Source organism: Myotis lucifugus, unplaced genomic scaffold (genome assembly GCF_000147115.1).
Source record: "Myotis lucifugus unplaced genomic scaffold, Myoluc2.0 scaffold_166, whole genome shotgun sequence".
Classification (NCBI taxonomy): Eukaryota; Metazoa; Chordata; class Mammalia; order Chiroptera; family Vespertilionidae; genus Myotis; species Myotis lucifugus.
In genome coordinates, this window is record NW_005871214.1 from 1,942,330 (window position 1) to 1,955,091 (window position 12,762).

The following is a 12,762-nucleotide window of genomic DNA, read 5'->3' on the forward strand; positions in this document are numbered from 1 at the left end:
GCTAGCCAGTGTGGTAGTCAGTGACAGAATTTGTACCTGCTAACCATGCCTTATTCCACGGTGTTCTTCCACTCCGTTTTCCGCACCCCAAGACAGATAAAGTGTACCCAAGTGAGGGTATTCAGAACATTGCATATCACTGCCTTGTAGGGAAAGACAGATTTATTTGTACGTACTTATGAAAGAATAGTGCTTTTTAAATTTGAGCATATATGATTTGGAAAGGTACTTTGGAGGAAATAAGAGACAAATCAAACACACCTCCATTTTCAAGGATCTTAAAATTTAAAGGGCAGATAAGGTGAATAGACACTCACATATATAATAGTGTCTAAGCACAGATACACACATAAGTGACAGAAGAAGGTCCAAACAAATAGCTATGGCAGCCGTGGGCAAACTATGGCCCGCGGGCCGGATGCGGCCAGTTTGAAGTGAATAAAACTAAAAAAAAAAAAGACCGTACCCTTTTATGTAATGATGTTTACTTTGAATTTATATTAGTTCACACAAACACTCCATCCATGATTTTGTTCCGGCCCTCCGGTCCAGTTTAAGAACCCATTGTGGCCCTCGAGTCAAAAAGTTTGCCCACCCCTGAGCTATGGTGATTCTGAACAGAGAACGATAACTATGGCCTTGGAATGAGCAAGAAAGAAATCCAGGAAGGCTTAGGGAGAGTCACCATGACATAGTGGGCAGCAGGATGGTAGAGGGGGGCTTGAAATCTGGGACCACACAGACTAATGTTCAAGTCCCACTACTTAATAGCAAATTAACTTTTGAGTCCCTTGGTTCTTACACCTGTAAAATGGAGACAATGATACATTCACCTGTAGAGTTAAGGCATTAAATGAGTCAGTGTATGTGTGCTGACACTCAAAGTTGTGGGAAAGAGAGCAGAAGTCCTGAGGAAGCAGAGGGAATAGGCAGCTGAGAAAATGAGATTCCAGAGGAGCACAGCGGCTGACGTAGAGGGTGCCGCAGTGCAAGAGCAGAGGGTGGTAAGGCTGGAGACACATTTAAGACTCAGCAATGGAACTCTTTCTTCAAGGGTTAGGGCTCACTCTGGTAGAACAGAGATGCCATGACTTATGAAGAATAGTGTATTTTGATCTGAACTAAGCAGGAGGACAGATTGGGAGAAATGAGACCCAAAACAGGGATAACAGAAGCAACGGTCATAATCACTGAGAGTAATGAGGACTGGACTAGACCAGTGATAATGGAAAGGGGAGAGGAACTAATTGTCTAAATTATCAAAGATGTACTTTACATAGTGTGGAACTATGGACTAAGTAGGAGATTAAAGTTGAATTCTATTCCCAGATCTGTGAGATACTTGTGAGTTTTGGAGAAATACGGCAAACTGCCCCCCCTTCTGAATCATAAAAATGAGCTATTAACACTTATTGCTTAACAACCTCATAGACTTTTTACATGGTCTGGTTATTATGCAACATTTGGGCATTGGCCTGGCTTACCAAAGGAACACTTTTCCCCCTCAACTTAAAATGCTTTAACATCTGCAATCAGAGCCAATATTAGTAATCTAGATACATACTCATAGGTCTCTTTAATCTGACAAAAGTTAAGTATTAACTAAGCCTGGGGAGCACTGTGACAGAACCCCAAGCAGCTCCAGAAGGCTGAAGAACTAGACTTATTATATATTGAAAATAGCGGTTACATGTCCACTTTCTACTTTCTGAGGATGAAGCCCTTCCTTCTGAGCCAGTCAGTTCTGTGTTCTTAGCTGAGCCTTACCATATGTAAGGAATAGAGCATGACATGCTTCTCTGGATTCAGACAAATCTCTACAAATCTCAGTAAGAACCGGTGGTGGTCTCTGCGAGTTGTGTATGCTACTGAAGTCAGGAGGCTGTCCTGTTTCATACACATTGTCAAACTGGTATGAAGTTTCTAAAGATCACTACAGAGCAGCGGAAAGACCACGGGATTAGGATTCAGGAGGCCTGCCACTAATCACTAATCGCGTGACAGGTCACTTCGCCTCTTTGGGCTTTAGATGCTCATCTATAAATGAGTTGAAGCCTTAACTTGTGATAAGCCCTTTTGATTAAGGCCTCAGACTCTATTAGCAATTTATTTTCATAAGACTGAGAGCTATTGTTGTCCAGATAGAAATATACAAGATTTTCCCTGGTTATGATTAACAAAACACTGACTAGCAAATCAGTATCAGAATTTTCCTCTGTCTTTGGAAAAATTATTTTTCTTTAATTCTCTTTCTTTTATTATTGTGTGTGTGTGTGTGCGCGCGCACGCGCACGCTTTTTTTGTTAATCCTCACCCAAAGATATTTTTTCATTGATTTTAAGAAAGAGTAAAGGGAGGGGAAGAGACAGAGTGAAACATCTATGTGAGAGAGATACATCGATTGGTTGCCTCCTGCACGTGCCCTGACCAGGGCTCGGGATTAAGCCTGAAACTAAGGTACATGCCCTTGACCAGAATCGAACCCGAAACCCATCAGCCAAACTGGTTAGGATTTCTTCCTTCCTTCCTTCCTTCCTCCCTCCCTCCCTTCCTTCCTTCTCCCTCCTCTCTCTCTTTCTCTCCCCCCTCCTTCTCCCTCTCTTCCTTCCTTCCTTCCTTCCTTCCTTCCATACATACATACATCCTTCCATCCCTACATTCCTTCCTTTCGTTCCCGATCCATGTACCTATCTACCTACCTACCTACCTACCTACGTACCATGTTATTTTTCTTAGATGTGCATTTCTCCATAATATAAAATGTGGATACTCTGAAGAATCTGCATTGGTGGGGAAGGATTAAGTCCAAGACAACATAACAGTGTTACTTGATAATCAGGAAAACCCCTGGGTAGTAAACATTACATTTACATGATGATCATACAGCTCCTAAGCATCTCATGGTAATTTATGTAACTACTTCTCAAGCTATCCTGGAGATGTGTAGCCCATCTGAGGTTTCTTCCAATAGCTCTATTTGTCCATAGGGAGAAGAAGGAGGTCCATTTTTTAGACTTTCTTTTCAATGTTGAAGAGCCCTAAATATAATAGTATTTGTGCCAAGTTTCAATTTTAATTTAGAAAAATATACAACTATTCTGATATACTGTTTTTGCTGAATCCCAACAGAGACCCTGCTATCATATCTTATGTTAAAAAAAGTCTTACTGAGCTAAAGTCTGTATAAAAACTAATAAACAAGCCCTAGCCGGTTTTGCTCAGTGGATAGAGCTTCGGCCTGCGGACTGAAAGGTCCCAGGTTCGATTCCGGTCAAGGGCACATGTCGGGGTTGTAAGCTCGATTCCCCAGTAGGGGGCGTGCAGGAGACAGCCATCAATGATTCTCTCTCATCATTAATGTTTCTATCTCTCCCTCTCCCTTCCTCTCTGAAATCAATAAAAATATATTTAAAAACTAACAAACCAGCCCTAGCTGGTTTGGCTCAATAGACACAGTATCGGCCTGCGGACTGAAGGGTCCCAGGTTTGATTCCAGTCAAGGGCATGTGCCCAGTTTGCGGGCTTGATCCCCAGTAGGGGGCATGCAGAGGTGGCCAATCAATGATTCTCTCTCATCATTGATGTCTCTAGCTCTACCTCTCCAAAATCAATTAATATATCTATAATAATAAAAGCGTAATAAGCTAATTAGACCGGACGTCCTTCCAGATGACCTTCCGGACTGTTGCAAGGGAAGCCTGGGTCCCAGGTGCCTGCTGGCAGCTGGGGGAAGGAAGGCCTACTCTTGCACGAATTCGTGCATCAGGCCTCTAGTAAGTATGTGTGTGTATGTGTATATATATATATATATATATATATATATATATATATATATATACAAGAAACCACATCAAAAATAGAGCTTATGTATTTCAAGATTTTTGTTTCATTAGCAATGATCAAAAAGCTTAACAGCCTGTTTTAACTTTATTTGTGGTGTATACAGCAGGGTACCATGCTCAAGCTGGAAATAGTACAAAAACGCAAGAGCAGCTTTAGATTAATGACTGACCTTTATAACTGTTGAAATAACAAAGAGATAGCAAAGAAAGGACTATATAGAGCAATTATAATTTTCTCACACCCTGAAAATCCAAAATAATACTCACAACATATACTGAAAAGCTACCATATTTAAATTAAATGTCATTAAAGACAGTAAGAAGTACCATGTTGAAAAACAGAGCACCTATAAATATGCAATAATACACTAGTAATGATAATAACACACCATCAGCAGGCGCTTCCCTTTGTGGAAGACTGTTGTGTGCCAGACACGGTAACAGGCACTCTTTGCAACTATCCCTTGTAACAGATTAGGACAGCGGTCGGCAAACTCATTAGTCAACAGAGCCAAATATCAACAGTACAACGATTGAAATTTCTTTTGAGAGCCAAATGTTTTAAACTTAAACTATATAGGTAGGTACACTGTTATTAACTTAATTAGGGTACTCCGAAGGCTTAGGAAGAGCCACACTCAAGGGGCCAAAGAGCCGCATGTGGCTCGCGAGCCGCAGTTTGCTGACCACGGGATTAGGAGATAAGATACTGTAAGTACCCTGCTCAAGGTCACATAACTAGTTAGAGCAGAATAGTCATTTAGATAATATTTGTTGGATTCAGAAATCCATACTCTTTCCACCAGGCTTAGGAAAGGAAGCTATGCAAGTAAATGTTCTCCAAAATCTTGGCAGATGTGGACAAACTCTGAGAGAGAAGCAAAGGCCCATTACAAGTCATCATGGATGGCTAAAACCTGAAGCATGCGCACAAGGCTATCAACTGTGAAATCAGAGTCGTAACAGCTAACTATCACCAAAGTAATAACAGTCATTTACTTGGAGAGTTGTTACAAAAGCATTCATAAACTGACAAGTGTACTGAAGTGTCTGACAAACTAAGTATAATTTGTTATAATGTGTTTGTTTGCAAATTAAACAAGAAGCATGTTTGCAAATTAGAGAGCTTACAGATTTTAAGGTCTTATTCTAGACTTTGAAGTTTTACTTTTTCTTGAGGTTCTTATCAGAAGAGAAAAAAACACATACCAAGCAAGCAATTTTTCAAAAATAAATACAAGAAGTATTTAATTTTAATTTATGAATTTAAAAGAATCCTTTTAAAAAATTATGTCTTGAGTCATATGACTTGAGGCTGAAGGCAGAAATGTCTGACATGTAAGCATACAACTATAGTTCAGTATAAAACCCTTTCCCTTCTCAATTTGTTCTTCTGCAGTTAAAATAGCTGATTCTCCCAAACTGCTGAACTAGTCTAATGTATCGAAAATAAAATTCTAAAATATTTTTTAAATAAATCATTATTGTACATTTTTTCTTGTAGAAAGACATTAATCCCGAGGTTTTATTCAGGTGTTTAAGAAAATTTTCATATAAAATTATTAATCCTGAACCTGATTCTTTATAAGAGAAAGAAAATCAATTCTTTAGGCCCGTAGAGCCACACAGTACTGCAGTGAATTCTGGTACCCTGAATAAATTAGCTTACTAATGAAAGGCAGAAACAAAGTTCAGATTCAAGTGTGAGATCAACTAGAGCAGCGGTCACCAACCTTTTGGACCTCATGGACCACCAGTGGTCCACGGACCACCGGTTGGCAATCGCTGAACGAGAGGACAATCTATTTTTTCGCCTACAATTAAATGATATACTTACCATAAAAAGTGAGGTACCCAAAGAGTGCCGATATAAAATAAATGAGGAAACTTAAAGCAATTGCGGTATTGGTTACATTCTGCATTCTTTTCTTTGAAGGGCTAAAAGACAAAAATGGCAAAAGTAGAATCAGTGAAATGATTTATATCTATAGAAACACTCTCCCAAGCTAGACAAAAGGGTTCCTTAATCATTTAAGACCTAGTTCATTAGTGATTATACACTAGAATTCCTGATTTAAAATTACCACACAAAGATTATGCTTCCAGGAAACATTCTCAATTTGGACAAAACTAACTCTTGGTTGTTTCATTTTGTTTTAAACTAACACTTAGAATCCAGTGATGGGAGGAAAGAATTCATAAAGGAGAATGTCATTCAACCTGAAAGGCCTAGAAGTAAAAGATCATATTTAATACATTTAAAAGAATCCAGGATCCTGTGGTACCTGTGAAGTTCACAGTATATGGGCAATACTGAGGTATGGCAGAGAAATGAAAAAGCCATGGTTGGTATCGCATAAGCACTCTGAAAAGAAAAAAAGGACAAAATTACTAAATGCTACTCTGTCGAAACCACTACTTCATTTGACAATAAGCTTAGTTCTTAAAAAAAAAAATCAATTTGGTTACATTCACTTCATTTTTCATAAATTGTCTCTATAAAATAAGATTGTGTTTTTTTGTTTTGTTTTGTTTTAAGAGAGACACAAATTATGGTCATCAGCAAATCTTTTCTCTGGTAGATGGAATGCTTGTACTAGCCAGATATTTCTTGGCTGGCTTCTATACCATGTTACTTTTACTACAACTGCTGTTGCTCGTGTATCATTTGGGTAAGATAAAAATAACTTATGTGAAATAAGTAATATTTAGGTAAGATTCAAAATAATAACATTTAGAAATAATCTTAATTCTAATGTATGCATTAGAAAATTTAAATACAACTTTCTTCTGTAAGCAGAAATAATCATTAATGCTTTTGAACCTTCTTTTACCAACTCAATCCAAGGTAATATCACCAATTTAATCTAAGGGAATATTACAAATATTAATCACACCTCAGCATCTTTGCCTATGTTCTCTTTCAATGGGAATGAACATGATTTATTCTAGACAGGCAAATTTTTGGAGGTCCACTGGAATACACAAACATAACTTTAAAAATAAATTAGAATATTTAAGAGCCAGAGGTCATTACAAAGCAAACAAAAGTTACCAACGAAATGAAAATACTGTCTCTACAAAATGATGGTGATGATTTACTTTCTTACTCTACTCTAAAATAATTTTCCCCTTACTAACTTCAGGCTCTTCAGCAAAAGAAGTTCCAGATGACTGAAGACCTATCTTGGGACATAATGCCTCCTCAAATATTTGAAGGGAATTGAGAGGAAGGAAAGCTGTAGTGTTTCCTGAGACTGGATTAGGGGAATGAGACTTTAATTCACAAATTCTCTTTCATATATTGCTCAATTTCCTGGCTTGTCAATTACCCTACCTAGATCTTTAAGGCACACAGGGGCCTTTACCACATAAGATGTGGTAACCTCCCTTGGGGGGCCAGAGAGACATTTCTCGTGTAAAAATTGCAAATAAAAGGGAAAGTTCTGCGTGGAGGAGTTACTGCACTGAAATAGTACACTGACAGAGTTGTACATGAGTGGAGGGTTCCTAGCATCTGGAACCTGCATTTCAGCAGAATCTAAAAGTGTAGATTAAAAAACAACAAAAAACAACTTATAGCCACCGGGAAGTCTAAGCTCTTCCAAAATGCTAGAGATCACCGTCTCCCCTGTAGGTACCAAGGGCTCTTGCAGGCATTGTCAGTATCGGAGGCTCTCAGAGAAGGCAAGGGGACCTGGTTTTCCAGTCTCCACTAAAGGCATCATAAATTTCAACTGTGGAATGTCTGCCAGAAGACATACTGGCAGTGCTCAATTGCTGGTCCAAAGATGAGGCTGTTTAGCTGCAGACCAAGGTTTTACTCACAAGGGAGGAGTTTTTTATATAATTGGCTATTTAGCTTTACAAGTCCAGAGGGCAACAGGAAGTCTGTATCCACAGAGGACCTTATTGGCCAGACCAGACTTTTAGTAAATCTGTTCTTTTAGGCAGTTGCCCATTTAAAACAGGCTCCATTTAAAGGCATGCCAAAAAAAGGTGGCTGTTTCATAATAGGCCACCCTGTGTTAAATAATATTATTCTTCTGGTAGGCAACCCTATACTTAGCACTTTCATGAAAATTAATTAGTTACAGGTACAAAGACCTAAGAGACCCTGTTACACAAATCTCTTAAAACTTGAAATGTGAAAAATCAACCAAAAGTATCTGTTAATAACTTACACACCTCTTTGGAGAAATGAAAGAGCTTTGGTTTACAATCATCTGTAGCATTTGAAATCTGTTTAAGAGGATTGAGGGGAAAAAGAGAAACCAACAGTCATTAAAAGTCAGAAAGCATCAACAAACATGATGAATTTATTATAACTAGGCTTTCAAATAAAAACATTTCAAAATAAAGTTCCAAAATGCAAACTAGTCATTACTTTTCCATTTATTAGAAAAAAAAGATATTAGCCTGATTTTTTTCTTTTTAGCTTAAAATAAAAAGAAAGAAACTAAAAAGAAAATATAAAATATTACCTGGAAGTACTGCTCTCTACAATTTAATGTCAGAGGACAAGGGATGGACCATTTTTTAATTACTATCTGTAAGAATAAGTAGAATCAACAATCAGATTATTTCTTCTAAAATTCATGAAAAGAAATTATTTCAATTAATCTAACACCATGCCAAACCATATGCTAGCCAACAGAAGATTCTTGGATCGTATAATTTTCCCTCAGGGTGGGGCCACCTACAGTGGGGGTGAGGTTGGGAGCTGCCTATCTGTTTAGTGGGGATCTCCCCCATTAAAGACTCAGAGTACTCTCAAGTCAACTTTCAAAATTCCAATAGCATCAGGGCATTAAAAAAAAGTGCAACTCAAAGTGAGAACACAATGTTTTTAGTGACAATGGTACAAGAATACGGTTATTTGTGGACCTGGCATCAGTGGCAGATGGAGAAATAGTAACAGCTGTTTTAGAAATGGCCACAGGCAGAAGTGAGTAGAGACCTTATGCAAAGGGTGAACTTAGAGATTTCTGATATATAAGTACTATCCCTCCTTGCTTTTTTCAAACTTATATTACTTTCAGTGAATGTGGAAAGAACTGGCTAAGACTAAAAGCACATAGCTAGGGAATTCCAGCTGTTAAAATTTAAATTTAAAAAATAAAAAAAAATCCAGAGGGATGCCAATTTCCAGAAATAATCCATAAAAATGTTTCATAATTTTACTTTTCTTTCTTTCTTTTTTCCCCCTCAGGATTTTACTCTTAATTGTGGCCATCCTGTTCCTAGACCTAAGGTTGTGGTTGTGTCAACATTGCCATTGTTGCCCTTGTTTCAGGGCACATAATTACTCTGTAAATATTTGCTCTAGGCTGAAACCCAGCATACAAAGGGGCAAGGGAGAATAAAGGAAGCGTTTGTCCTTTGCAGGAGACCAATAAGTAAATACTGCTCCTATTCCTATTCCTATTTGGTATTTATCTAGCTTTGGATTCAAACTAATTCAACCAAGATTTTATATAGTGATAAAACAAATCTAAGGAAAACATATACCTTTAAGATTAAGTTAATGAGTAAACTAAAGAATGACTCTTAATTAAAACCCTCCCCAAGGGGGTGGGAGGGGGAGAATTATAAGGGTAAACTAGGAAAATTGCTTTGACATTTCCAGATATGTTTTCCATATGTAATAAAAATGAATAGTCAACTTACCAAGAGAGAAGAAAAAAATCAAAAGCAACAATCTCACCATCTTTTTCTTGGTATGTTTAAAAGGACTGACACTGCAGAGAAGTTATTCTCCATCACTGCTCAGCAAAATCATATCTGCTCACTGCTTAATCATCACTTGTACTTTTTCATTTCATTTTTCCAGCTTCCTTGCATTATTATAGTGTCACTGGATTTTAAGAGCTTGTTTATAACTAAAGATGTTAACCATTGCTCATGCATTGCAAATGATATACCATGTTTTTTGTTACTATTTTACTCTGCTGTTTTACTTTTTGGTTGTATCAAACTTGTGCATTAAATATAATCATATAAGGATGGGTGGGGTAGAAGCTAGTCTCTTTAGCCCTGCTCCAGTGGTGGTGGTGGCAGCAACAACCATTATGGTGCATTTGTTGTGTACCAGTACTGCAATAAGTTGATGTGTGAGCTACCTCATTTACTTTCTCAGCTGTTATCACGAGGCTTGCAATTCAAAATATTGAAAGCAATGCTCCAAAATGCAATATAATCATTATTTTTTCATTAATTAGAAAATATCATTAGCAACCTGATTTTATATTGATATAAAATTAGTTACTAGAGCTAATATCTCTGCAGAGATCCATCCCAACCCCAGTGGGCTGGGGTTGTTAGAAGTGATGTCCTACACACCAGAAGTAAGGGCAGGAATGGGGAAATACCCAACAGCCAAGAGTGACAGGCAGTCCTTGCTCAGCGAAGACAGAACATGGTCAGAAGATAATCCCAGGAGTTAGAAAGACAGGGGAAAGATGACTAAGTATTTAAAATACTTTCCATTGCACAGAAGGCCCTTCTTTCACTCTTCTCCCAGTCTTCCCCATCTTTCAATGCTCCGCTCATTTATTTCCTTCCACATCCTTCTTTACTCTAGCTCTCAGTGATCTTTAACTCTTGCAATTCTTACTCTGAAGCAAATAAATCAATACTTATGTATTGCCTATATTGTTCTCTATCTACTTGTTTTCTAATAAATTTATCTTATCTCATCTACACAATTGACTGACCCTTAGAGCTGGGTCCAAGTTAAACTCCCACATGCCTAACACAGTGCTCAGCAGAAGGAAAGCATCTGACTAAAATCCTTTCAAATAGTTCACTATTTTGATTTACCACTTATTAAAATATTTCTTAGAATACTAATCTGTACTCCAGACAGAACTTTTAGAAAGACTAGAAATACATTTGTGTTCTAAAATGGACCAAAAAAGGTAATCCATCTGGTTATTGTCATTCTAAGCCACTGTTAAAATAAATATTTTAAAAATTTTTAGATATTTCAGAGGGGAGCAAAATTTTGTTAAAATTTTTATGAAAAATATGGATGTGGGACAACAGATAAAATTATAGGTTTTGATCTGCTTTTTTATAGAGTGTAATTTAAGAGAATAAGTGTTTTCTTGATTTTTTTTAGTGTAATATAAATGGTATACCGATTTGCAAACACATACAGACAAAAACAATTAATGAAAAATTGGCATCTTTTAAAAATTTGGGGGGAATTACATACATGTGCCTTTTCCCTAACCACTATGTATTCAAAACCTAATACTTAGAGACTCTAAAATAAATATGCCAATTAAAAGGGGTATTTCTTAAAAAAAAAATACAGTGTCTTCGTCATCCCATTGTAGACCAAATTGTAATTGTGCTCACAAGTAAAAATGTGAGCAGATGGTTTATAAAGCAGTACAGTAAATGCAAAATAAGGGTATTTTTCCATATGACTGCTACAGTAGAAACCTGCATCGAATTAAAGAGTATCTGCAATGACAAATGAGTACTGTGAAAACTATGTACAACAGACATATCATATGAATACATTTCACCTGCTTCAAACTACTGGCTAGAAAAATCAAACTAATCCTACCGATGCAAAGTTTGGAATGCCAATCATCTGCGAGGGAAAATTCATTGTTAACTATGCTAATTCTCTCTTAATATCCATATGTTTATTTGCATACACAGGCTACTCCTAACCATGTAGATGCTTCTCAACAATCAAATTATGATGAAAATATTTATTGTTTCCCTCTTCATTGTGGGGTCTAAAAAGTGTGTGTTCATGGATGCTAACTAAACTTATTGTGGTAATCATTTTACAATATATGTAAGTCAAGACATTATGCTGGGCATCTTAAACTTATACAGTGCTGTATGCAATTATACCTCACTATAACTGAAAGAAAAAATCTAAAAGAAAGTGTATGTTCAATTCACTTACTTGTAAGATATAAGTCATACAATTTGAGGGGGAAAGACAATTTTTGATAAGTTCAACAAATGATTAAATGTAAACACTGTTAAGTATTTTTGGTTTTAAGAGCATTCGTTAAAGTATAATTGTTTCTGTACACCGAAACCAGCGTCACTTCCACTCTTTAAAATAATCTGAAGTTGTTTTATCTTTGTGTCCCAGAAGATCAGTTTAGACTAAGTTAAATGCATCTTAGATTGTCTGACCGCATGGAAATCTGGCTATGCAATATGATTTAACTACTGATGTATTATCTTGCTCTTTTGGGTGGCATTTTTCTTTTATTCATTTCTCATTAGTAAGGGAGAGTTTAATGAAGCTTATGATTTTAAAAGTTTAATCAAGTCATTTAAGCATGTATCTTTTAAAGAGATTATTTTATAAATAGTAAGTTTACCATCTGATATTTTTCCTAATTTTTAAATATAAGAAAAAAATGTATTACACAGTGAAAAAAATATTTCTTTGCAGTAGTATTTTTATGAGAACCTAACTATGCTGAATAAACCAGACCAGATACAATTCAGACACCCCAGTTCTTACTAAATCTCAACAGTTAAGCCCCAGAAGCTCTTGTGTCATTAATGGAACAAAGTTTCATAATTAAGATAACTAGTATCAAACCATTTTACAGATTAGAACCAGCCTGATTCTCATAATTGAATACTCCCAACACACACACACACACACACACACACACAGAGTATTGTACAGAAATAAAGTGATTACACAACCTACACAAAGAATTACACTCCATCTAAGGTTTTAACAGAATGGTGTGCTCTCCTTTCTAATTAACCACAAATGATACTGAACTTGAAATGCTGGTCCAGCTTTGCCTCTTTAAAATAGATAAAATGGAGGAAATAATTTTGTGAAACAAAAGTGCTTTGAATAACACACTGAAATAAAATGGGATACCTCCCCAAAACAGAGTTAAAAGAAAAAAAAGAC

At 36.7% G+C, this 12,762-nt stretch overlaps 1 protein-coding gene across 1 annotated transcript in view; it reads right to left on the reverse strand.

Annotated features, from left to right (window-relative positions):
- SLC38A6 (solute carrier family 38 member 6) overlaps positions 1 to 12,762 on the reverse strand; it is a 65,415-nt gene that overhangs the window by 3,740 nt on the left and 48,913 nt on the right. The window contains exons 9-12 of the mRNA XM_006096035.3: positions 8,327 to 8,392; positions 8,031 to 8,084; positions 6,128 to 6,207; positions 5,680 to 5,780 (exon numbers count right to left, since the gene is read on the reverse strand). Of these exons, the coding sequence (XP_006096097.1) occupies positions 5,680 to 5,780; positions 6,128 to 6,207; positions 8,031 to 8,084; positions 8,327 to 8,392 (301 nt within the window). The remainder of the gene's footprint in view (positions 1 to 5,679; positions 5,781 to 6,127; positions 6,208 to 8,030; positions 8,085 to 8,326; positions 8,393 to 12,762) is intronic.